Raw genomic sequence first — 27,901 nt, 5'->3', positions numbered from 1 at the left:
ACAACCCAAATAAAACAGTCCAGCTTTATTATCACCACATTTGGTAACATCATTATTTTTGCATTGTGTTTTGTTTTTTTTTTTAATGTCAGGATGTCCTTCTGTTATTTCATATTATACAATCCTTCTCAATGTGAGTAATAGTTCCTTGTGTCTTTACACCTTTAGGATGCATCTGTCCACTGTGGTGCTGTTCACTTTATTTCTGCAGACGTTCATCTGGAATACCAGACATGAAATGGGAAGCACTTTGTCAACAAGACCTCAAAGGCAGTAAGGTGTTGATAGTGGGAAAAAAAAAAAAAAAAGGAAATGGATGTCCAGGTTCTTCAGTGGCAAATGGGATCTTTGGAGGTCCACTGTCACTGAGCATGCTCAGATTTGATCAGGTCCAGAAGCACTTGGATGGTCTTCTCATCTGGAGCAGAGAGATGAGAATTTATTAACCGGCCTCGAACTCACATGACTTCTGTCTGTTCACGGTAAAATAAGCAAAGGTATCACTTTAACACTAGATTTAATAATAATAATAATAATAATAATAATAATAATAATACATTGGTTTTATATAGCGCTTTTCTAAGTACTCAAAGATGCTTTACAACACAGGTGTCAAACATGCGGCCTGGGGGCCAAATCTGGCCCGCCAAAGGGTCCAATCTGGCCCCTGGGATAAATTTGTGAAATGCAAAAATTACACTAAAAATATTAATAATCATTTTAGTTCAGATTCCACAGTCAACCCAACTTGATCTCAAATGGGTCAGACCATTAAAATACTATGATAATAACTTATAAATACTGACAACTCTACATCTCTCTCTCTTTATTTTAGTGTAAAAAAAACTAACATTACATCAAAATGTTTACAATTACGAACTATCCTTTCACAAAAAAATGTGAATAACCTGAAATATCTTAAGAGGAGTGCAATTTTAACAATATTCTGTCTGTTAGCAAATGTTTTGTGCCATTGTAGATCCACTGGGATCTGTAAGTTGTAATGAACATGTGGAAATGATCAACTGATGCATAAAATTGTTAAAATTGCACTTATTTTTCTTAATACATTTCAGTTTGTTCAGAGTTGCTCAAGTTATTCACATTTTTTAAAGGATAATTTGTAGATGTAAATATTTTCATAATGTACCGTACTTTCCGGACTATAAGCCGCTACTTTTTTCTCGTTTTGAACCCTGCGGCTTATACAGCGATGCAGCTGGAGTATAGATTTATACAGGCTAACGGCCACCAGGGGGCGCTGTAGCAGGAAGCGCAAAAGTGAGACAGAAAGGTGGAAGAGGTGATGAAGAGGAGAAGTTTAAATCTTAACTTTTAACAGTCATTTTGCATGTCATGCACAAACCCTCATCATGGAAAACACATGAAGAAATGCATATTTTGCAGCTTTTAAGTTAAAAGCAATCGATGCGTCTGTCTAAGAAGGAAATAGAGCTGCAGCATGGAAGTGCCATTGAGCAACAATGGAAGAGAGATGTACAAGGTGTGTGACGGAGCCTTTCTGAGGATGTTCAACTCCAACACTGAAGATGACTGCAGTGGTTTCAGTGACAAAAGGAAGATGAAGACACAGATCAATGACTCTTCTGGGTTTTTGAACCAGCCTGTTCCTGACGTTTTACTACCGTGTTACAGGCACTGTTTGGAAAAAAGCAGTGAAGGTATGGAAATAAATATTTAAATCATCTTCCTGTTTACCATCTTTCTGTGTAAATATCTCATGTCACATTGTGGACACCTGTGGCTTATAGTCATGTGCGACTTAAAGTCAGCCGCGGCTTGTAGTCAAGTGTGGCTTATATTCCAGTGCGCCTTATAGCCCGGAAAGTACGGTAGTTGTATGTTTGTCCCTCTAAACCAGAGCTGTCAAACTCATTTTAGTTCAGTTCCACATTCAGCTAAATTTGATCTGCAGTGGGCCGAACCAGTAAAATAATAACAGAATAATATATAAATAATGTCAACTCCAAACTTTTCTCTATGTTTTAGAGCAAAAAAAAGTAAATTTACATTATGAACAGGTTCACATCTACAAACTATCCTTTCAAAAGATGTGAATAACACGAACAAACTGAAAAAAATAAGTGTAATTTTAACAATATTCTGCCTCAGTTTATCATTTACACATGTTCATTATAACTTACAGATCACAGTGGATCTACAAACATACAAAACATTAAGTAAACAGGCAGAATGTTGTTAAAATTGTACTTTACTTCTCTTAAGACATTTCAGATTGTTCATATTTGTTCAGGTTATTCACATTTTTTCGCGAAATTATACTTTGTTTTAGTGTAAAAACATGAAAATATTTACATTTACAAACAGAAACATTTGCAGTTGTCATTATTTATATGTTATTCTGATAGTATTTCACTGGTCTTACCCACTTGAGATTGAATTGTTCTGAATGTGGAACCTGAACTAAAAGGATTGTTAACATCTGAGTGTAATTTTTGCATTTCACAAATTCATCCCCAGGGCCGGACTGGACCCTTTGGGGGGCTGGATTTGGTCCCCGGACCGCATGTTTGACACCTGTCCTCTAAACCATAGAGAAAAGTTTGGAGTTGACATTATTCATATATTATCACATATTCATTATAGTAATTATTTTACTGGTCCGGCCCCTTTTAGATCCTGTTGGACTGTATGCAGCCCCTAAATTAACATGAGTTTGACTCCCTAGCTCTGAGCTGTATAATAAAGTAGATATCAGGCAACACTTTTCATTTGAATTCCACGTTGCTGTGTGGTTTTACCTTCCAGATTCATCCTGGGGTTCTCCAGTTTCTTTTCCAGCAAAGAGTCCATCAGCTTCCTCAGGTGTTTGAAGATCACACCAATCCGCACAGGAGCCTTTAAAAGTGAAAGCAGGTTAAATTCTACTCACAATAAGGAAAATCTGTTTAATTATGGGATCGTGTTTGTGAAGACACAACTACTGCTACTGGGAGTGTAGAAGAGTCACGTTGAAAAGAAGTCAGAGTTAACTTCTCCGACTGCTGTGACCAGCTGTGACCTCTGACCTGGAAGTGGATCCATCCGTCCAGTGTGATGAGCCGTTCTCTGTGCTGGATGTCAATGTCGCCTCCAAACAGCAGCATGGGGAACGGAGATATCAGAGTTGTGTCTCGCAGGTAGATCTTCGTATACTTCACCTGATGACAAACAAGCGTTACCACAAGTGTGACTTTAACCTTTCACCTGATCTGTTTGCTCTTCTTTTTTTTTTTTTTTTTCAAACTCATTTTATTCCAATAATACATTTTCAGAACAACAAATGTCAGTGAATTTAAAACACAGGCTTCCTTGACAATAACAAAATTCCAAAATAAAACAAAATCTTGTTGAAACAAGTTTAAAAAAAAAAAAAAAAAAAAAAAAAAGGATGAAAAAATGTTCCCTCCACAACTTTCCGGACAAAAAAAAAAAAAAAAAAAAAAGAACAAGTTTAGGTTCTTGGGCACATCAGACTCACTGCAGCTTACAAGTTGTCTACACTGCACAGTTCTGACATGATGATGTACAAATGACAGTAATGAAATCTATCTATACCAACTGTGCTGCTGCTTTTAACCATTTTGTAAAGTATTCCACTGGATGGTATCAACACTGAACTTGAGCATAAAGATGTTCAGGGGTGAAGAGGGGAGGTAGGGATGTTTGTAGGAAACAGTCTTTAAAGAGAAGAGCCTCCAGTTTGCTGTTGGAATACGTCAATCGTGTCCTTGTCCTCCATTTCTAGCTGCGATGGGGTATCTGTTTCATTGATGGGCTGACCATCAAATCGAAATCTTATTTGCCTCATCGACAGGCCCTGCCGTTCACAATAAGCTTTCATGAGTTTGGTGAGAGGAGTGTGCCTTTTGATCTTGAACTGCACCACTGATCCATCCTGTCCTGCCACCTTCAGGTTGATGTGCTCATTGTTTTCTGTCTTCACCCCCTCCTTGGGTTTTTCGTCTGCCATGTTTGCTCTGTTTGCTCTTCTTGATTCATTTATCATTTTTCTTAGTTAGATAACTTATTAGTTTCATTCTGAATTTCGTTACATAGTTTTGTCGATTCTTATTTATTTCTACATGCACTGTTTACGATGGTTTTTTTTGTTTGTTACCTCCGCCAAGGAGGTTATGTTTTTGCCAGGGTTTGTTTGTTTGTCTGTCCGTTAGTGTGCAACATAACTCAAAAGTTATGGACAGATTTGGATGAAATTTTCAGGGTTTGTTGGAGATGGGATAAGGAGGAAATGATTAAATTTTGGTGGTGATCGGGGGGGGGGGGGGGGGGGGGGGGCACTGATCAGCCTTGGCGGAGGTCTGCGCTCTCCGAGTGCTTCTAGTTTTGTTTTGTTTTTGACTTATTTCCTTCCTTCTTTTAATTAATTTTGTTTATTTATGATTGTACATCATATTAGACACTGTAAGTACTTTTTTTAGTTCAAGTCTTTGGGGAGGCCCACGATAAACCACTTTGGTTTTTAGCTTCCCCGGCATGTCTTTTACTGTTATTATTATTGTGTTTTTATTGTCTTGTATACATGTGAATGAACAATAAACAATAAACAATAACCCATAAAGACCCAAACATCCACCGACGACCAAAACCATCTACTGATCTAAACTGTTTAATACCTGTTGATCCACTAACCCTATCAATACATGGAATAATTGGTGTAAAATACAGTTTGTCATCTTTTCATGGTCATCAGATATGACCCATTTGGATGTTTAGAAGTTTTGTAGTGAACATGGAAACACTGTCATCTTCTACAACACAGGTGTTAAACATGCGGCCCGCCAAAGGGTCCAATCTGGCCCCTAGGATGAATTTGTGAAATACAAAAAATTACACTGAAGATATCAATAATCAAGAATGTTAAGATCATTTTAGGTCAATTCCGTCTGAAGTGGATCAGACTAGTAAAATATTATCATAATAACCTATAAATAATGGAAACTGCAACTTTTCCTCTTTGTTTTAGTATAAAAAAGGAAAATTAGAAAAAAAAAGTTACATTTACAGACTATCCTTTTACAAAAAAATATGAATAACCTGAACAAATATGAACAATCTGAAATGTCTTAAGAGAATTATGTGGTATTTTTACAATATTCTGCCTGTTACTAAATCTTTAAGTTGTGATGCACATGTATAAAGGATCAGCTTAGGCATAATATTGTTAACAATGCACTTTTTTTCTTAAGAATTTTCAAGTTGTTCATATTTGTTCATGTTATGTTCAAATACGGTTTGTAGGTGTAAACATTTTCATCATGAAATTTTACTTTTTTTCCACTCAAAAACATAGAGAAAAGTTTGGACTTGACATTATTTATCAGTTCTTACCCTATTATTTATATTATTTTACTGGTCCGGCCCACTTTAGATCATATTAGGCTGTATGTGGAACTGAACTGAAATGAGTTTGACAGCCCTGATCTACAGCATTGATTCCCCAGTAAAACCCATGGAGTTGGATCAGTGACAGTGAATGGACACACTGGGTTTATGTTCAGTTCATGATATTTTGCAGAGAGTCGCTTTTTTCAGTTTTCTCTGTTTCTGATTTAATAACCATCAACTTCAATCTGAGCCTTTATGAACATCACCATCAGGGGTCTCAAACATGCGTCCCGGGGGCCAAATGTGTCCCGCCAAAGGTTCCAGTGCAGCCTGTGGGATGAGTTTACAAAGTGCAAAATTTCCACAGTCAATTCATTTTACTAAAGCTTCCACATACAGACCAATATGATCTACAGTCAAATAATAACAGCAGAAGAACCGACAAAAAGAATGACTGCAGATTTTCTTCTCGGTTTGATTTGAAAAAAATAATACTACATTCTGCCTATAAATAATGACAACTTCAAATTTTTGTCTTTGTTTTAGTGCAAAAAATAACATTAAATTATGAAAATATCTACATTTACAAACTATCCTGTAACAATAAAATGTGAATAACCTGAACAAATATGAATAACCTGAAATGTCTACAGAAAATTAAGCACAATTTGAACTCTTTTCTGCCTGCTCCTCAGTGTTTAGTGTCTTTGTAGATCTGATCCGTAATGCACATGGAGAAATGATAAGTTGAGGCAGAATACTGTTAAAACTGTACTTATTTTTCTTAAGAAATTTCAGTTTTTTTTTTAGGTTATTCACATCTTTTTTGTTCACAAAATGATGAACTCCTGCTGAACTTTGAGCCCAGAATGCACTTTTAAATTGCCACTTTACTGCTGTGCACTTTATAAATAAAACTTTTTTTTTAGTTATTTATAAGTAATTTTTAGGGGGGGGGTGTTATTGTTATTGCTATTTTTTTTTTATATCAGTATTTTATTATTTTTATTATTTTATCAGTAACTTATACTATTTTTACTAAATTCTGCTGACAGTCGGGGACCTGAGTACAATATTTCTTTTCTGTGTACTTTTATATGCTGAAATGACAAATAAATAAACTTGAATCTGAATCTGTTTGGATAGTTTATAAAAGTACGTATTTTCATAATTAAAGGTTTGGGGTTTTTTTGCACTAAACAAAGACAAAAATTTGCAGTTGTCATTATTTATAGGTTATTATGCTATTATTTTACTGGTCCGGCCCACTGGAGATCAAATCAGGCTGAATGTGGAACCTGAAAGAAAATGAGTTTGAGAGCCCTGATCTACATAATCAGTAAATTAAATATAGGAAAATACCAGATTTTCACCAAAAAAATGAAAAAAGGGCAGATCAGTCCCCCCATCATTTGTTCCTTGTGCTGTTAAGTGCCACAAAAGTAGCACTGGGCCTTTCTGGGTTCAGTTGAACAGTTACGCTGCTTCACACACACATGCGTGTCTCATCCATACCTTTTCCTGGTAAAGCATCCAGCCGTGTGTTTGCAGGTTGCGGTTAACGGATGAGGGATGAACCTGGGCCTTGCCTTGGGGGGTCTCCACTGTGCAGGCCACCCGTTCCAGCACATCCACAGAGGGGGTGCACAGGACCCGGGCCACGCTGTCGTAAAGCCCGGCCGTCAGAACCGCGTTCAGGACGGAGATCTGCTGCTTGGACAGCGTGCCCGCGTGAAGCTTGAAGCGAGGAGAGGAGCGAAACGACCAGAACCCCGCCTGCTCCATCATTTTCATCAGCTCGTGTTTGACGTCCTGGAGAAGTCGCATGAGTTAAAATGAGGAAGAAAGATAATTAAACAGGATAACGAGTGAAATGTGCGTGTGATTGTGTGTTACCTCTATTGTAATCAGAGCCGTACGATTGAGGAAGTGTTTTCTACAGTAGGACATTTCTGACCTCTGCCCGTCAGCCTGGGAGTTTTTCCACCTGATACACATGAAAGCACAGATGACATGTTAAAATAAGTAAAAGACACTGGAAATGTGATACAGCACCGAGTAGTTAGGTTAAAATTATGATGGTGATTATTTTCACACAGTAATTAAGGGTGTTAGAAAATATCGGTTCTGCAATATATCACAATATTTCATTTCACAATACTGTATCGATATTAAAAAGTACTGTATCGATATTTTTAGTGCAGATATGGCGGAGGTTCATTTTTGGTTTTTGGTTTTCTTTATTGTTTATATCTTATTTATTTTCATTTCACACTGTTTTATTGAATAATGGTTATTTGAAGTATCCTAAAAGCACTTTTTACTGTCTGAGAGGAAGATGATAGTTCCTTTGTTGGAATTGAACTAAAATAATGTTCTGATGTTAGTTCTGAACTAATAGAATATGAACATTTGAGCAGGATCTTAAACTGTAATGTCTGTAAAATATAAGTGAAGTTTTAACACAGGAAAATTTTGTGATATAACATTAGATCCTGTTCTGATCAAATAAAAATGTGTTTAGTATTTGTGCATATCTGTGGTATAATTCAATTCTTCCAGGAAATAATCCTACTATAATGCACGTTCTGTGTCCATCTGTCTGATCGATGTTGCAGCACAGGAGGGCGTTTGTACATATTTTCCTCAGCCTTCACAGGCCCGATCGCCACCAAACTCACCAAATGAATAGAAACATTACCTGAGTATCTACTACGTACAATTTTATGTCTGTATTCAAATGTTGTGAGGTATGCTGGGTGATTTTAGCCTCTCATGCTATTGTACAATGGCACGATGGGTACAATGCCGCTAGTCATTTTTAAAAAATGAAACAAACAAAAAATTGCCTTTTTTAACAGTATCATGATATATCATGATATATCGTATCGTGATCCTAGTATTGTGATTTGTATCGTATCGCCAGATTCTTGCCAAAACACAGCCCTAACAGTAATTTACCAAATATAGAATCTTTTTTCTATAGATTAAACATGCTTTCAAAACAGTCTTTACCCCAGATATGCGTTGTATATGGTCAGATGGTCAGAGTTGGCCAGTGCCATCGCAGACTTGGCCAGGTTGGCTTCCTCCTTTCTGTTCATCGGTGTGGAGAAAGGAGACTTTTCTGTGATGGCAGCTGCGATGGTTGCCTAAAATATAGTTGACACAAATTATAAATGCTAAAACACAGGTGTCAAACATGTGGCCCAGGGGCCGAAACTGGCCCACCAAAGTTTCAAATCCGGCCCATGGGATGAATTTGCAAAGTGCAAGTTAGGGCATTGAACTCAAAAATAATATCATAATAACCTATAAATAATGACAACACCAACTTTTTTCTCTTTGATGTAGTGCAAAAAACATTCAATTATGAAAATGTTTACATTAAGAAATTATCCTTTAACAATAAAATGTGAATAACTTCAACAAATATGAACAACCTGAAATGTCTATAGAAAATTAAGTGCAATTTTAACAGTATTTTGCCTGTTACTAAATGTTTTGTGCCTTTGTAGATCTGATCTGTAATGCACATGTATAAATGATAAATGGAGGCATAATGTCACTAAAATTGTACTTTCATTTTTCAGGTTAGTCACATCCTTTTTGTTTGGATAGTTTGTAAATGTAAATATTGTCATAATTGAATATTATTTTTTGCACTAAAACAGTTTGGAGTTGTCATTATTTATTGCCTATTACTTGACTGGTCCGGCCCACTTCACATTAAATTGGGCTGAATGTGGCCCCCGGAAGAAAATGAGTGTGACACCCCTGTGCTGAAACGTAATTCTATGCACTGATGAGATACTACAGTGCAACCATTATGCACACTTCAAAAAAAGAGCGATACAGGTAATAAACGATACAGGATATCTGGAGCATAAGAACTATTTTCACTCTGACATACACTCAAATTAAAGGATATGGTGGAAATTACAAAACAGCACAAATATTATACAAAGCAAGAAATAAATTAATTCTAACATACAGAATTTATTCACAGATAGAGAGGAGTTAAGACTACAGACAGAAACTAAACATGCAACATTTCTCTAGAGTGAATCTTAAAACATTTCGTGCACATTTTATGTGAGTGGTTTTGTAGAATAGAATGGAACTAAATATCAGTGTGAAAACATCACAAAATTTAAGATTGTTGTGAAAAAAACAAACGAACAACAAAACCTTATTTTAACCTTATTATAGTAACAGGGAACAGGAGTACAACAGTAATAATTACTGATGGGATGTAATCATTTGTTCTCTTTTTCTGTAATTTAATGACAGACCTATTCTTTTTTATGGACTGTTTGCATTAGCTGAGTAGCCAATCATGTAAAACTGAGGTAGGACAATATAAGCTCAGCTTCTTCCTACTCCATTTCAGACATAAAGTGTTGTTAAAGAGCAAAAAATGAATTAGTTATACATTGTGTGACATTTGTTTTTCTTTTTAGGTTGATTTATTTCCATATATCAGAATGTCCTGTTTAAATTTTTAATTTAGTTTGCCTACTTATGTTCAAAATAAAATCTATCTATCTATCTATCTATCTATCTATCTATCTATGTAGCTCATGACGCTTCCATGAACCATCGGAAATTTTATAATCCACAAAAAATAAGTCCAATAAAGTCAGTCTTTCAAAATTTAGACTTATAGTTATTAGCTACTTTCCCTAAAAAGTAATTGAATTAGTAATGGAATTACTCCTTCATAAATGTAATTAGTTACCAGGGAAAGTAATTATTGTTTTACTTTTTGTGTGTTACTTTAAGACTGCCTCTTGAAAGTATAGAGGTTTTTAGTGTGTTTTTTTTTAATTTGTTTTTTATTGTGTTTGTATTCATCTGTCTGCTTTTTAATGTGGATCATGAGTCTGAAATAAAGCTTATCTATCTATCTATCTATCTATCTATCTATCTATCTATCTATCTATCTATCTATCTATCTATCTATCATCCATCCATCCATCCATCCATCCATCCATCCATCCATTGTAATGAAAGTACCACGTTCTAAACCAGACGTACTATGGGCTCCAGGCAGCCGAGGATGGCTCCATAGATGAGCATCTTGCCAATCTTCACGTTAACGGGCAGACTAGCCAGGTGATGTCCCAGAGGAGTGAGGAGATGGTCGCTGGGGTGACAGGCGCCGATCTTCCTCAGCAGGTTGACGGCGTTACTGACCGACTGAGGCTGAGGAGCGTCCAGAGCTCGGCTCAGGAACTCCTCTGGGGAGCCGTACTGACATTTCTACCAGATGAAAATAAGAGCGAATAGATTGTATTTAAACCAGGATAAAGAAATGTTCAGTGTTGTTTTGTTATCTAATGATTTATGTACCATAATATGAAGACAGAGCTCCTCAAGTGGGACCCGAAGAATCTCTGGTATTGAATAGTCCATGAAGGCATCAAACCTGAAGCAATGACAAAATTGCACAGAGCAAAATGAGAAATAATTTACTATGTTTTTTTTTAGTTTTTTTTTTTTTTACCATTTTAATGTTATAGGTGAACATCATATTTTCTGCTCTATGTCATCCATTGAATCTTACTTGAATGATGAGCTCCATACCTGAATTTTGGATAAAGTCTAAAGCAGAAGCCGTTCTGGACACGTCCTGCTCTCCCCTGCCTCTGGAGGGCGCTAGCTTTGGAAACAAATGTTTCCACCAGAGAACTCATCTGGCTGCTCTCATGAAATCTGAATGAGAAATGAATCAGAACAGAGTCAGGTCTCTCTGCAGGACATTTAAAATGTGTTTTTTGCAACCATTTTCTTATTGTATATTTCATGTAACTTCAGATCAAACATATACTGAGCAAAAATATAAACACCCCATGTACATGTGTATTTGTGTAACAGGAGACACGCAGCCCCAAACAATGTCTTATAATTGTAAAACATGGTTAATTCTCCTGATTTTTAAACAAACCAACTCTGTCCATCTCTGTGAGTGAGCACTTAATCAGTGATCCAGTGATTCCACCCACAACACGGGTGTGACATGTCCAGACGCTATTCATTCAAACAACATTAACTTATTGAAAGCCTTTTAACTTTTTCTTTTATCTGTTGGTTCAATGTTTTAACTATGAAAGACAGGAACAGTAAAAAATATTAATATAAATATAAACTGTAAAAATATGCTCCAAGATCATTGGAGTCAGACTTGGAGACTTGTCTTCCCTCTGGGAGCTTCAGGCTGTGAGAAAAGCATGGACCATCATCAGGGACCCTCACCATGTGTTGTGTCAGAAGTTTGCCGTGATGCCTTCAGGCCGGCGTTGCCACGCTCCTCAGAGGAGAACCAACAGATATTCAAAATCTTTTATTCCTTCAGCTATCACACTTTTAAACTCTGATAGAAGCCATTTTAGTCATTTTATGATTTTTTTTAATGTTAGCAGGACCAATAGGGTCTTTTAGTCTGCATTGGTATTTATTGATTATTTACTGTTGATTATTTTTATATAAAATGCATTTATTTGTAGTTGTTTTCAGTGATCCTGTATTTGTGCACATATTTATTTATGTTTGTCACATTGCACTTTGGATGTGGGCTGATGTCTGTGGTAAGCTACAAATGAATTGCCCGTATGGGATAAATAAAATGTTCTGAATCTGAATTAACAGTTATTCAGACACTCCTTATACTGAGGACAATAAAAGGACTCCTCAAAACGTCACATTTCATCAGACGTCACCATGACACAGATGTCGCAAATCATGCGGGAATGTGTCATTGGTATGATGCAGAGATGATGCCCTCAAAGAGGAGTGGAATAACATTCCACAGGCCACAACTGACCACCTTGTCAACTCGATGTGAAGACGATGTGTCGCTCTACGGGAATCCAATGATGGACACACAAGATACTGAGTGGTGATTTGTTTCAACCGTCCCCCACCGTGTCCACATGAACATCCCTGAATGTCAGACGCCGCTATCATGTTCTAACGGACACTAATCTGTACCATATTGATCAACAAAATAAACCGTTTATGATTTAATATATTGTGCAACACCTAATGCTATTAAAAGTTTAAAGTGTCACATGGGCCGTTTATATTTTTGCTCAGTGTATTTATGTCAGCCAGTGAAATCATGAGATATCATTTACATCCACACGAACGGACAAATCTCAACTTGATGGTAAAAATATAAAATAGTAACAATAGTTACTTATTTTCTTTGGTTTTCCCAGTGTCGATGACAAACACAACATCTGGAATAGTCACACCAGTCTCAGCAATGTTCGTCGACAGCACAATCTACAACAAAAGAAAGGAGTAGAGAGAAACACCAGCGTTTTAATATCAAGCAACAACATTCTACAGTGAATAACATGGTGATGTGAGCATTAATTTAAAAACACAGCTCTGTAACAGTAACCATACTTTAATGGATCTCACATGATGTGGATCTTATGTACTGTGTATGTTTCACTGCAGTTTTGTAAAACATTCAATAGTACCTTCCTGACTCCAGCAGGGGGCACTGTGAAAGCAGCAGCCTGGTCCTTGGATGAGAGTGTGGAGTGGAGAGCAACAATCCGGTACCTACATGAAGCAAATAAAACAGCAATCTGCAGTTTAACACTGTCCACAGTTACTGTTATTATTAGAAAATGCTGGTGTGGGACTATTCCAACGTTAGAAGACTCTGTCTGCTCCTACATGAGGCTGTTACCTGCTTTTGTCCCTGAATCTCTTGTCGGAGGAGAGCAGGTCGTAGAGCTGCTGGATGTGCGCCAGACCCGGGAGGAACACCAGAACAGCTCCGTCCAGCTCTGCAAACTGTGGCGATTTGTCTGCAAAACAAACAAACAAACAAGCAAACATTTGAATCACATGCATACTAACTAAATCTGAATGTGTCCGTATCTGATGGAACAGGACTGTGTGGAGTACCTAGGTAGTCCATGAGGTCCACCAGCAGGTCCATGTTGATCTTATTGGGGTTCATGTACTGTAGCACGTGCCGAGTCCGACTGCTGAAGTGGTCCAGGTCTGGACCCAGGTCCCATCCAGAAGAGTCCCTCACTATCACTTCCTGGGTACACAAAGATTAACACATGAAACTCTGAGCTCTGCTTTGTTTGTCTGTTTTCTATGAAATCCTGCAGAATCCACATTACCTGGTGCTGTAAAGTCTTGCCACCTTTTTGGGTGACAGAGATGCTGACTTCCTCCTCCTCTTCTAGAATTTTCTGGCTGTATTCTGAGTCTTTTTCCAGGACATACCCAGTCTGCTCCACTATGTCTTCTAAATGAAAAACCTAGAAACAAAACCACAGATTCCTGAGTATGTGCTGTTTAGTTCAGTCTTCCAGTTCACATTTTTAATTATGTACAAAATAATTTTACCATTTCGATGAAACATATGATAAATCTCAACAGTCAAATTAATCCTCTGACTCAGCTCTGTTCGACTATTATTGACTTGTTTTTTGTACCACATACTTTGTTTTTGATGTAGCTCAGGGATGTGTAACTAAATTTTTCAGTTAAAGCTGCGGGAGACTTTCATGACCAGTTTTTCATCAGATCTGTCAAACCTCAGTCATATCCTCAGTATCATGAATCTGTAAGTCTGTCTGTCATTACTCACCTGAATCTCTTGCATTACGGTGAACAGTTTCTTTGTGCCATCCACCATGAACAAACCATGTGTTTACAAACAGAGCCAGGAGGGAACTCGGGCATCTGAGGAATTTTGTCACGACATGCATTGTGGGAAAGGGAGGTTCGCGCAGCCACTCGACATCGGCAGCACAACCATATGATATTATATGGATGAAACAAACATGACGTGGAAATGTCTGAAATGTGGAAACGGCTACAGGAATATGCATAGAGGGAAGGGAGCTCCTGCCGTTTCTGCGTCGTGTCTTTAGCAGCTGCTGCTGTTAGGCGGCTGTATGAACCTCCGTTTCCCCCAGTGCACGTGGCGACAAAATTCCTCAAATGCCCGAGTTCCCTCCCGGCTCTTTTTGTAAAAATATCGTGAGTTTCTGGTGGATGGCACTAAGAAACTGTTCACTGTAATGCAAGAGATTCAGGTGAGTAATGACAGACAGACAAATAGATTCATGATACTGAGGATATGACTGAGGTTTGACAGATTTGATGAAAAATTGGTCACGAAAGTCTCCCGCACCTTTAAGAATACATTCATGAAAATGTCCAAATTTTAAAAATCACTCTTAACTTCAGCTAAGCTGTACTGTGAAATGGAAAAAGAGCAGAACGTATATAAGCCAAGCCACTTTCCATCCTCTCACCTCAACAGGGAAGGTCCTGCCTGGGATGGTGATTATGGGGCAGCGGTTAAAGTAGTTGGAAAACTTATCACAATCCACTGTGGCGCTCATTAAGATGAGCTGTAAGTCTGATCTCCTCATAACAACATCCTTGAGGATGGTGAGCAGGAAGTCTGACTGGACACTGCGTTCATGGACCTGGAAAGTGCAAAGTGAGGAGGTGATGTTAAAAAGGTCAAAAAGTGAAAATGTAATAGCAAGCAGGACCTGAGGTGTTTACACATTAATAATTTACTACCAAAAAGGAAAAGTACCTCATCTACTATAATGTGTGTCAGGGAGTTGAGGTGTCTGTCATGCTGGAGTTTCCGAAGCAAAACCCCAGTGGTGCAGTAGAGGAGGCGGGTCCACTCCCCAGACTGATTCTCCATACGGATCTGGTATCCACATAGCGACGACTGAAACATGATTAGAAAAGAAAATATGGTCATTAAAGCAGATGAATGTTATCATATATATTAAAGTTGAATCTCATTCAAGATCCAGTAAAGCCTTGAGATGAGTTACATACAAGAATTCTTTTTCAAACCATTATGAAGGTGATTTAAGACCTTTGTTACATCTCACCCTTATGTGACCATATATCAGTGATGCTCCTGATGTGAACACATAACAACACCAGGTGGAGGCTGGTGTTTGCAGGTGGATCTTTATGACTGCTTTATGTCTGTCTGACTTTTCCTGTGCCTTAAATTTGTTATTTTCACCTGGTTTCAACTGAGCACTAAATAACATAAATTATTAAGGACACTAAACACTGTATTTAAGACTTAAGGCTGAAAAATCAGATGACTGGATTTTAAATTTCTTAAAAGGAAGTTAAGAAACCCTGAAATATCTCAGTAAAACTGTGTTCACCTTGGATCCTGGTCCGTCCTCACAGCCCAGCTCCTGGCTGACTCTGCAGGCCAGGCTCATGGCCGATATCCTGCGGGGCTGGGTCACCACTATATTACAAGGCTGTGGAGCTTTTCCTCCTGTCAGCAGCTCCTCCAAGAGAAACTGAGGAATCTGAGTACTCTTTCCGCTGCCTGTCTCTCCTGCAACGACAACCACGGGGTGACGCTGAAGAGCCTCCAGGACACGATGGCGGTGCTGGAAAACAGGAAGCTGCTCCCGCTCGACCTTAAAGAAGGGAAAAATCTCTTAATCCTTAATTGTACTCAATTTATGCAGGTTTCAAATAGGACATACACAATATTTTAACGCATTTACCTGTAGTTTGAGAGCCAGCAGGGACTTTCTTTGCTTCATTAAGAGCTCTTTAGATGCCTCAAGCGCTCCTGGCCCTTCCTTCCGACCCCCTTTTTTGTCACTCTTGCCCTCCATTTCTTCTCCCCCCTCTCCAATATCCAGACCTGCCAGGTTCTCCCATGACTCCTCCGGCTCCTCATCTTCAGCCCTGTCCTGTCCTTCCAGGGGTTGGGGTCCTGGGCCTTGTTCTTGGTGCTGCTGTTGTTTAAGTCGGGTGAGGAGGCGAGAGATAAACTGGTCTCGGGGTTTGTTGGCAGCGGTGCGGCTCTCTTCCTGTTTCTGCTGCTCGTTGTCTCTCCACTCCAGCCATACGTCTCTGTAGGTCGGAGGGAGGAGCTGGTGCACCGACTAAGAGGAGAAAGAAGAAAGGAGTTGGATATTAAGGTTTAGTGGTTAACCCTTTAAACCAGTGGTTCCCAACATTTTTTGACTCGTGACCCCATTTTAACATCACAAATTTCTGGTGACCCCAGACATTCAAAACGGAGACTTTTTTTTTTTTTTTTTTTGCTAAAATTAATTTGTTTCTGATCATGTAATAGTTTGCTATACTATGTTGCAAATAAACATTAAATTTAGAGGACATTTAGTCTATATAATGTATATTATTATAGACAGAGGCAGTAAATCCAGGTGTAGATTACTGCACAAAGGGAGAATTTGATTTTCCTTGGTCAGGATATGTACAGTCAGTCCAGCTTTTATTTACAAGGCTGACAATTAATACTGAACAAACAAGAACTCAAACTATGAATTATGAAAGAGCTGCAGCATCTGAAACTGACCACAGTGAACATTTGACAGATAAACAGAACCACAGTGCTGCAGTTTCATACTCACAGTTTGTCATGTCTGTTATGGATTGGGATTGTCTCTGTCAACTCACCATAGATTTTTTATTAGTAAGTTTTTATTTTTTATTTTTATCAATTATTAGAAATTTCAGGCGACCCCATGTGGGGTCCTGACCCCAAGGTCAAAAAACACTGCTTTAAACCCTTAGCCTAAAATGGTCCATCTGGACTTTTTTTTTCTTATTTTGACTATAAAAAGGTTAGAAAATATGCTGTGAGTGAGTCCTTCTGCCCATTTTTCCAGAACACTTAGAACTTTCAAAATCCAGCAGTCATTTACAATTTACTGCATGTCATAATTCTGCTACAACAGCTTCTTCTCCAGCTTCTAGTACAGGTGTGAGTGAAATTACCACAATGAGCCAATAAAGCACAACGTCTCAGCTTTAAGAAACTGTTGGAAATTTTCCAATTCCGCAAACAGTGAAAGAGTTACAGCCATCCAAACTGTATATGCGCAGTGTGTGTCAAGGATGACACATCAGGTTTTAAAGAGTTAACTGGTCAATGACAGCATTCTACAGTGTGTTAATTTATAAGATAAGATACTTTATTGTCATTATACGGAATGTACAATGAAATTTAGGTGCACTATCAGGATACGGACTCATAAATAGTAATAGTAATAAATAGTAACAATAACTATAAAATATATAATAAAAAGAAAATATGCATCACTCACATATCAACATCCATACATTCATTCCTTCACACATCCACCTCCTTTTTTATCACACAGCAATACATCACACACACATCCCATCAGTGCCAGTGTATACAGTGAAATGTATAAAATAGTACAATTAAGAAATGTCTATGCTTTAGTTATGACTCATTATCTCAGTATAAGAGACCAATGCTACAGGCAAAGGTCTGATCACAGATTCTGAAATAATTTTTAAACCATTAAAATAATATAGAAATCAATATTCTTGTCAAACTATTTATGTCTTTCATAAGTAACAGTGTAATACGTGGGATAATTTACAAAGATCTAGTCATTGTTGTGAAATAAACACTTTCTTGGCAATTCAAGTTAGGGTTCTGTGTCACCCTGTTGGGGTTTTTTTTGCAGTAAATACTGGCTTGTTGTAGATTATTCTTCATGAAACACAGTAAGACTTAGAATAAACATGGGTAAAGATTTTCAAACATCAGTACTTGCTGTCCTTTCCTAGTGGACATGCTGCTTATTACCTGTCCTTTAACCAAGTTGTAGAGCGCTAATGTGGCTCCCAGATGTTGTGCCTGCATACTGTCCTCAGTCAGGATAGTTGGACACACTTCCAGAACATCATCTGGTCTCTGAACGCGCACTCTAAGGAACAATAACAGTGTGTGACGTTTAGTGATATCTAGGGGCAAACATGCAGACTACAACCATTAATATCTGTGGACAAAGTCTGTCATAAAGGTGCCTAAAAAATGGGATTTCAGCAGACTTCTAACATTATTGCAGCCACACTGTGTGATAAGAATCTAATACAGTTGAGTATGAGAGGATTGGAGGCTGTGCAATAATAACCCCTTTTGAATCCTCAGAACATGTCGCTGCTATCGGTGTAAACAATGAAGTTGTAAATGATTGCACTATTACAGAATCAGAATTCAATCTATTATCATTATTTAACAAGGCAAATTTAAAATCAATGTAATGATGTTTAGCAATTTCAGTAGAAGGCAGCAGGATAAGAAATGTAAAAAAAAAAAAAAGGGGAGAAATTGTTTTCAAAAATTAAAGATGAACTAAAATATGTATATGTACAAATTTACATGTACAAATTCTGTACATGTATGGACACAACCGTATAAATAAGGTGCATGTATATACACAGCACTGTAATGAAATGAGAAAGAGACTGTTGGAGATGGTCTACAGGTTACAGTGGTGGTATTTATGTGGATGAAAAAATATGAGGGAAGATGGAAAGAAAATGTGAACCTAATTATGGCCTGAGAAAAAAAGACCAAGAAAATTTAAGGTTAGTCTGTGAATGGTGACCTGAGCCCTTTGTAGATATAAAACACTGCATTCTGAGTTCAATAAAAAACAAAACAAAGCTTATTTTCAGGTTATCACACACTCGACAAACATAATTAAGACAATTAAATTCTATTTCTGCAATTAGATCCCCTGAAGTCCTACCTTTGCATGGCCTAAGTAAGAAGAGAAAGAGCAACGCATAATAATAATAATAATAATAATAATAATAATAATAATAATATAGTGTGATGTAAGGCATATTTGGGCCAATGAAAACTACCAACCAGTTTTTGTTTTTTTTATATTTTGTCTATGGCTTAATCAGTACGTGCAACAAAGTTTTTGTAATGTAACAAAGAGGAGGTACACATTTCCAAAGATACATTCAAAGCATGACGACCCTGGACATGGAAACATGTATGACAACAATACTTACCTGCATCTCCAGTATCTCCCAGCAGCGACCTTGTGAAAAGCTGGTGGAGGGCTCTTGGGCAAGTTCTTCCTGACCCAGTCAATGAGAAACTGCTTTGGAGACTTTCCAGTCCAGCTGCGAGCAGTGTAATCAAAATTCCGGATGTCCTTGGGCTCGTTCTTCTTCACAGCTACAAAAGAAAACATGAGATCAGCAAATGTGAAAGAGTTTTGACATAAATCACTGAATATCACTATTAGGATCTAGGGGTGGGTATTGGCAAGAATCTGGTGACACATCATGATACTAGGATCATGATATGATCCCAGGGGTACTCAGGTACTTTATGTTTGTTTTCTTTCTTTTTTAAAAAGATTATTTCCTAGAAAATTTTAATTGCAGCAGAAATATGTACAAATACTAAACACATTTTTATTTGATCAGAACAAGATCTAAAGCTATATCACAAAACTGTCCTCTGTAAAAACTTAAAGTGCAGGATTTGGATAAATAAAGTTTTAACACACAATAAAATTATGTTTTACAGACATTACAGTTTCAGATCCTGCTTTAATGTTTATATTCTATTAGTTGTGAAAAGAATGTATAGTGGACAGACCCTGAATCATCCATCATCTTGACATTATTTCTGTGCAATCCCAACAAAGGAACTAACATCTGCTTCTTTCAGACAATAAAACATGCTTTTAGGATAACTGAAATAACCATTACTTAACAAAACAGTGTCACCAATTTAAAAAAAAAGTATGTGCAGCAAAATACGCATCTGACTATATCAATAAAAGAGGAAAACCTGCATGTGAGTATATCAATAAAAGAGGAAAATATGCATGTGACTATAGAAATAAAAAAGCTTGCAGGATTCCCAAAAACATAAACAAAAACGAAAACCAAAAATGAACCTCTGCCATGTCTGCATTTGAAGAAATACCAAAAAATATCGATAGAGTACTTTTTAACATTGATACAGTATCTTGAAATGAGGTATCGCGATATACTGTGGAACTGATCTTTCCTGACACCCCTGTTAGGATCCTTTACAGTGGGACTTGATAAATGATTATCACTCTGGGGTTCATTTGTGACATGTACCTTTCTCTGCAGGAGGCTTCTTTTCAGCTTGCTCAAACAAGTTGAAGCTGAGGTCATCTTTGTCGTCGCTGACAGGAGGGGGTTTCTTTTCCTTTTGGGGAACATCTACCACTTTTATAGCAGGATTGAACATGGGGTGAGACTCCATCTGCTTCATTTCTGGAATTAAAGAAAACAGGGGAAAAAAAAAAATCACAAATGCTCTGTTTTTTCAAGTCAAAAATCAGCACACACACACACGCACACACACACACACACACACACACACCTTGCTGTATGATGCGTATCCTGTCCTGTGCCGTCCTTTGTCCTGCTTTGTCTCCTTTGGTTTTAGCAGCAGTGGCCATTTCTTTCGTGTCATACAACTGAGCAGTGAGCACCAAATACCTGTCATTCTAGAAAACAACAAACAACATGCATCATTCTAATAACAGTCTGGAACACTTAGGTATAAAGCTGAGTTAAATTAGAAACTATCAGCAGAACTTGGCTTTATCAGTATTGCAGTGGTTTTCAACCTTTTTTGGCTTGTGACTCCATTTTAACATCACAAATTTCTGGCGACCCCACACATTCAAAACGGAGACATTTTGCTCTATAAATAAAACTTACTTCCTTACTTTATCACAATCTTATATCAACAGTGTTACTACAATATCTGTATAAATAACTTTCAGCTTAAATTTTACTCAATCGTATATATGATATTTAGAAGAATCTTTCCGTAAAAATGTCATGTGATGTTATGGTTATGCCAGTTTTTCCCAACCTTTTTTGTCTCGTGACCCCATTTTTTTTTTTTTTAACTTTTTATTTATTAATTTTCAAAAGAACAAACAATGAACATGAGATCATCATGGGTATTACAATTAAACTTAAAATGTTCTTTTACATCATGCACACATACATCACTGTACAATTATGATTGTATTAATCAAAGTGCGTACACAATCCATTTTTCCCAGCGTTCAGTACATTACTCCAACTCAAGTCTTAAAGCAAAAGTAAGTCTCTCCACATAGTAAATTTCTTTAATAATCCCACACCAGAGGTCCAAAGTTGGAGGGTCGGGTTGCAACCATTTTCGGGTTATAGCTTTCCTACTACTTGCCAGAAGTATCTTCAATAAGTATTTATCCTTCTGAAGGACTGTTTCCGGTATTTTACCAAGATATAAAGTAACAAAAGAATAATCTAAATCCATCCCTATTATTTTATTTATCTCGGTTGCCACCTCCCTCCAATATGACTGGATTTTCGGACAGGCCCAAAAAACATGGAAGTGATTGGCCGTAGTGTTTCCACATGTCGTGACCCCATTTTAACATCACAAAATTCTGGCGACCCCAAACATTCCAAACTGAGACTTTTTTTTTTTTTGCTAAAATTAATTTGTTTTTGATCATGTTATAGTTTGCTATACTATGTTGCAAATAAACATTAAATTTATAGGACATTTAGTCTATATAATGTATATTATTATGGACAGAGGCAGTAAATCCAGGTGTAGATTACTGCACAAAGGGAGAATTGGATTTTTCTTGGTCAGGATATGTACAGTCAGTCCAGCTGTGATTTGCAAGGAGGACAATTAATACTGAACAAACAAGAACTGAAACTATGAATTATGAAAGAGCTGCAGCATCTGAAGCTGACCACAATGAACATTTGACAGATAAACAGAACCACAGTGCTGCAGTTTCAGCATCACAGTTTGTCATGTCTGTTATGGATTGGGATTGTCTCTGTCAACTCACCGTATATATTTATTAGTAAGCTCTTTTTTTTTTTTTTAAATCAATTACTAGAAACTCCAGGCAACCCCACAAGGGGTCCCGACCCCAAGGTCAAAAAACACTGCATTATTATTATGCAATATATACTATTTACTAATATATAATATGTTATTATCAGGCTGACTTTGAGGAAAAATAATGAGCAAAAATTTTTTACACATTTGCACTAAGACACTATGGTACTAAATTTCTTGTTCCGATCCAAATTATTTATTAATTAATGTGTTGATTTTGGTACTTTTACTTAAATGTTCAGTTCACAGCAGTACATTTCCAATTGTGTTTAATTTGAGGTGGGAGTGATATCAGCTCATAAATCCATTTTTTCCTGGTATTATTACAGACTCCTGTTATTATATCGGCTACTATCAGTTGACCTATTTGACAAAGTGATTCCCCAAAGCAGAAAAATAAGAGTGTTACAAAATCAAGGTGTTACCACAAAACATATTTAAAAAAAAAAATTGATTCACACAAGCAACTGTAAAATAAAGCCAGGAAACAACCAACTGACGATGAACGCAGGGTCAGATGACAAGGTCAGATGTGTTTCTAAAAATTTAGACAAGGTAATGAGATAAAACGGCGTTAAACTATTTTGTTATGAGTAACAGATGTCAGAGCAGGCTGAATTGTGGGTAATAGAGGCTCTGACTCCACTTTATCACATCTCTGCTGGCATCACATTACAAAACCATCACAGTATTCACCATAGAGAAAAAAAAGTTACAAAAATACAATTAACCAGACACAGTACGGTGACTTACAGCCCAAAAAAAGACAATAAAGTGATAATATTAGCAGTAATAAGGTGATGCATCTTAGATCCAAGTGTCTTTATGGTACTTACAGGATCAAACTTTTCCTCCAGTTCAGGATTGTGCACAGTCTTCTTTTCTCCTTCATACTCCTCTTCTTCATCATCTTCATCACTGCTCTGTTCTGCGTACCTCAAGATCCAATTTTTAACACTCGCAGCTTCATCCTCTGCATTCTGCCAAACAACCACACTTATGAGAGAAAACACAGTGTAAGGGTACATCTGTCTAGCAGCATCCTTCTATGTGAACATACAAACCTTGCGTTCTTTGTGGGTGTTCTGGGGAGCTTTGGGGCTGTTGGATACAGGTTTTTGCTGAGCAGGAGGCTGGAATCTGGGTCTGCTCCTCTGGCTCTCCTCCTGCATCTGCTGACTAAAACCTTCTGGCAGCTCGTCTGGTAAACAGAGAATACATGACAAGAGTCAAAAGGTTCTGACAGGCCCGTGCACTGTATGATAATACCAAATACTAGTGCTGCACAATATATCGTTTGAGTTTCGTCTTTGCGATGTATGTGTGCGCCAAGGTTATAATAGTTTTGGATTTTTCATTATACTTTAGTTTTATTTAGTTTTGACTTGTTTTTCTCTCCACCGACTCTCCGGGTCGGTGGGGAGTCTTTGCCCCAAGTGGAGGAGTTCAAGTATCTTGGGGTCTTGTTCACGAGTGAGGGAAGGATGGAGCGTGAGATTGACAGACGGATCGGTGCAGCGTCTGCAGTGATGCGGTCGCTGCACCGATCTGTCGTGGTGAAGAAGGAGCTGAGCCAAGAGGCGAAGCTCTCAATTTACCGGTCAGTCTACGTTCCTACCCTCACCTATGGTCATGAGCTTTGGGTCATGACCGAAAGGACAAGATCCCGGATACAAGCGGTCAAAATAAGTTTCCTCCGCAGGGTGGCTGGGCGCACCCTTAGGGATAGGGTGAGGAGCTCAGTCACCAGGGAGGAGCTCGGAGTAGAGCCGCTGCTCCTCCACATCGAGAGGGGCCAGCTGAGGTGGCTCAGGCATCTGTTTCGGATGCCTCCTGGACGCCTCCCTGGGGAGGTGTTCCGGGCATGTCCCACCGGGAAGAGACCTCAGGGAAGACCCAGGACACGCTGGAGAGACTATGTCTGTGGGCTGGCCTGGGAACGCCTCGGGGTCCCCCCGGAAGAGCTGGAGGAGGAGTCTGGGGAGAGGGAAGTCTGGGCATCCCTGCTTCAACTGTTACCCTCGCGACCCGGCCCCGGATAAGCGGTGGGTAATGGATGGATGGATGGATGGATGGACTTTTTTTTCTCTAATTCAGTTAGTTTAAATTAGTTTTTAGAGCAGGTTTGCTAGTTTTTATTAGTTTTAATTTTTTTTCTAACCGCTTAGTTTTAGTTTAGTTTTAATATTAATTTTAGTTTTGTCAAATCTTTTCTCTTCTTTGTATTCAAATAAATCCCAGACAGGACTCTGCTGCTTTCTCCCAACTTTAGTCTCCATGTTTCCAGGTAGAGTGGGGACGAGAAACAGACTCTAAACGACAAATGATGAGAAGTGACGGACTGTCAAGTGTCATATGGTGCCGCTAGCTAAAATTGCTAGAGCAAAATAAATCGATTTCATATCAATCCGACATTGACAAAGACAAAAACAAAGGGAATTTTATCCATAATTTTTAGATGTTTTAGTTAGTTTTATAAGCACACAATACAGTTTCAGTTAGTTATTCTTTTTTCTTTTAATTATGTGTTTATTTATTTCAGTTAACGAAAATGCTTTTTCAATTCTAGTTTTTGTCATTTCGTTAGTTTTCATTAACGATAATAAACTTGGTGTGTGCAATAGTCACATTGCAGGTCCTGCAATGTAGAAGGCAAATGAACTCAACATGTTCTCCTTTAATTTAAACCTGGGTACCTGATCATCCAATCACAATTGATCTTAATCAGTTTGCTGAAGCAGACCACGCCCCTGCACATGGAGTGAGTCGCTGGTAACAACATTGAAAAATGAGCAACGAACAAGAAAATCACCAAAAACAGTGACTTGGTGCCAAAAAGAAAAGCAACGTCAGTTATCTGAAATTATTTCAGCTACAAGAAGGATGATATTGAAACACGTGTTCTGTGTCGATACGAGAGGAAACACAACTAATGAGCATTTACGTCGGTAACACACAGCTACTGTATCCTCCTAAGAATTTTTTCATATCGCAATATATATCGCAGGGTTAAAAAAAACTGCAATGTCAGTTTTTTCCAGTATTGTGCAGCCCTACCAAATACTGATTCTTTTCTTTAAATCCTACCATCTTTGAGGTTGAGGCAGAGCCAGTCCAGAGCAGAATGCAGATCCCCTCCATACAGCACGCTACTCTTCATCGCCTCCTCAATGTGTTCTCTCTTAAAGTTGAACTTCTGCAAAGCTGTGTAAAGGTCCTGCAAGCATGAACGAAGCAACATCAAAATATTCACAAGTCTGTTTCTTGTGCACCAAAGGAAAGTGATTGATGTATTTCACATACCAGCAGTTTCTTGCTGGTGAGTCTGCCTGATATTGGCCCTTTGTCTCCATTCTCCTCTCGGAAGTCATTGATGAGCTTGATGATCTTCTTTTCCAGGTCAGCTTGGATTGACACCTATGTTTAAAAGTAAGTAAAACATATTCAGCAAAATTATCAGTTTGAATATGTTAACAATATGATCACGGGTCGATATAAAGTATAAAAAGACTACAGCCAATCAAAATCAACATGTACCCAGTAGGCAGATACAGCTGCATATTTACCAGACACAGACCACAGGTGTCAAACATACGGTCTGTGGGCCAAAACTGGGCCAATCTGACCCATGGGTTGAATTTGTGAAAATCAAAAATTACACTGAAGATATTAACAATCGATGATGTTAAAATCAGTTTACTTCAGTTCATACAGACCAATATGATCTCAAGTGGGTCAGACCAGTAAAATCTATATTATAATACTGGAAGGTATTACTGGAAATTGAGACGTTTTTAACTGGCCAATTTGGTACCTACAGTTAAGGAATAGTTCCATCTCCACATTAAAAATCTCAGCAAGTTGATAGGATGAATATTTTAGGAGATATTAGTAATTTTGGAATATGATACCCTTACAATCATGTTGCTTGGAAGCGCAGTACCAGCGCTGCATGATGGGAAATTAAGTTAAAAACAGGAACGACGCATTTACCAACTTCAGCCCCCAGATATCGGGCTTTAATATGACCAACGCGCTAGTAATATCATAATAACCTATTAACAATGACAACAACAGTTTTTTCTCTTTGTTTTAGTGCAAAAACAGTAAATTTCCACGGAAATATTTACATTTACAAACTGTCCTTTCACAAAAAATGTGAATAACCTCCACAAAAAATTAACAACTTAGTGTCTAAAGAGAATTAAGTTTGATTTTAATAATATTTAGCTTGTTACTAAATGTTTTGTGTAGTTTTAGATCCACTGTGATTTGTAAATTGTAATGTACATGTGTAAATGACAAACATATGAAACTTGCAGTTACTTTTCTGAAGATATTTGAGGCTGTTCACGTTATTCACATTTTTTTAAGGAAACTTTGTAGATGTAAACATTTTCATAATGTAATTGTACTTTTATTACTGTTATACTGTTATTACTTGCAGAATCAGTGTTATCTTTTAAGTCACTTCTTAAAATGCATTTTTATAGACTTGTGATGTTGTCTCTTTTTAATGTTTTTAATGTTGAATATTCAATTTGACCCTGTTTTGGTTATTCATTTATATTGACATACATGATGTTGTTTTATTCCACTCCTTCATTTAGCATTTGACAGCATCATGTTCTGTTATTTCTGCCCTCTCCACTATTATACATTCAAAGTTAGTCATGATTTCCTGTTTGCTGTACTCATCTCTTTTATTATGTTGTGTTGTTTGCTATGTTTTTATTCTGCTGTTGTGCACTTTTGCTTTGTCTGCCAAAGCACTTTGTAAACTCAGTTTTAAAGGTGCTATATAAATAAAGTAGTTATTATCATTATTATTATTATTATTATTATTATTATTATTATTTTACTGGTCTGGTCCTCTTCAGATCATATTGGGCTGAATGTGGCCCCTGAACTAAAATAACCCCTGGCATAGACAGTGCTGCAATTCTACAAAGTGTAAACAAGACTCACTGGACAAATAACTTACTTTAAGAATGGACTTGTCAGAGATTCCTGTGTCAACTTGTGCTGTGTTAGCAAGACTGTATGTTTTGGGAGCTGTAGGATTAAAAAAAACAGATAATTATGTCATTTTTGGACCTTGACAATAAACATGGGACTGTGGAGGAAAGGCTGCAACTGTTTTCAACATTAATGTCTGGGGTTGAAAAGGGTGTATGGATGCTCATGACAGTTTAACAAGACGCAGTAAAGTATCCTCTAGTCCAAAAATGACATGATCTACAAACACCATTATGGTATGTGGCACTAAAGGCACAGCTGGTTGATAGAATGGGCTTCATGATGTGCTAGCTTGAGTGCATACACTCACTTGTACGTGACTGCGCGTGAATATTACAGTGACGTTTTACTTAAATCACATGGTCGTGCAGCTGCAATAACAAACATCACCTTTAGACTTGTTCTCCTTGGCTGCTTTAGTGCTTTTGTTGCTGGCTGGTTGCTTTTTCGCTTCCTCTGCCACGCCGTTCCCCGCTGCAGATGGACCGGTCCGACCCGCTGCTGCTGCCGGAGCCACTGGAGCAGCCGCCGCCGCCGCTGATTTCTTCTTCTTTCCACCCATTTAAAATCCACAACACTGCCTGTCTGCGGGTGCTATACGAGTCACAATTCATCGGCAATACGTATTGAAAGAATGATGAATAACTAATGAGCTAAAAAACCCTAAAATGTTCTCTCTTCGTAATCATGACAGGCTAGAAAACCTTTTGGGCAACGCGGCTGCCGTAGCGGAAGTATTAC

General features: G+C 37.8%; 1 protein-coding gene and 1 pseudogene across 1 annotated transcript; both read right to left on the bottom strand.

Moving 5' to 3' along the window:
• Positions 1–12: 12 nt before the first annotated feature.
• On the bottom strand, positions 13–27,874 carry LOC115429353 (ATP-dependent RNA helicase DHX29-like). Its single transcript, XM_030148703.1, has 28 exons — positions 27,551–27,874; positions 27,126–27,196; positions 25,445–25,558; positions 25,229–25,358; positions 23,206–23,342; positions 22,978–23,121; positions 20,600–20,726; positions 20,332–20,490; positions 19,240–19,408; positions 18,017–18,137; positions 15,927–16,313; positions 15,570–15,836; positions 14,966–15,109; positions 14,673–14,849; positions 13,527–13,667; positions 13,300–13,441; positions 13,079–13,199; positions 12,864–12,948; positions 12,572–12,660; positions 10,960–11,088; positions 10,726–10,801; positions 10,411–10,635; positions 8,386–8,522; positions 7,267–7,357; positions 6,886–7,182; positions 3,051–3,182; positions 2,784–2,880; positions 13–418 (listed from the first exon to the last, which is right to left on the bottom strand). Exons 1-28 carry the CDS (start codon positions 27,720–27,722, stop codon positions 363–365), a joined length of 4,137 nt encoding a protein of 1,378 aa, XP_030004563.1. The 5' UTR covers positions 27,723–27,874; the 3' UTR covers positions 13–362.
• Positions 3,273–4,002, bottom strand: LOC115429357 (small ubiquitin-related modifier 2 pseudogene; annotated as a pseudogene).
• Positions 27,875–27,901: the final 27 nt, after the last annotated feature.

This window comes from Sphaeramia orbicularis, chromosome 12, assembly GCF_902148855.1.
Source record: "Sphaeramia orbicularis chromosome 12, fSphaOr1.1, whole genome shotgun sequence".
Classification (NCBI taxonomy): domain Eukaryota; kingdom Metazoa; phylum Chordata; class Actinopteri; order Kurtiformes; family Apogonidae; genus Sphaeramia; species Sphaeramia orbicularis.
This window is presented reverse-complemented; position numbering and strand designations above follow the sequence as displayed.

Excerpts from the sequence above, each read along its gene's own strand:
- LOC115429353 (XM_030148703.1), bottom strand. The coding sequence starts at position 27,722 with ATGGGTGGAAAGAAGAAGAAATCAGCGGCGGCGGCGGCTGCTCCAGTG. Across the intron at positions 14,850-14,965 it reads CACACATTATAGTAGATGAG|GTCCATGAACGCAGTGTCCA; the intron begins GTACTTTTCCTT and ends TGCACTTTCCAG. Across the intron at positions 10,636-10,725 it reads AGCTCTGTCTTCATATTATG|AAATGTCAGTACGGCTCCCC; the intron begins GTACATAAATCA and ends TTCATCTGGTAG.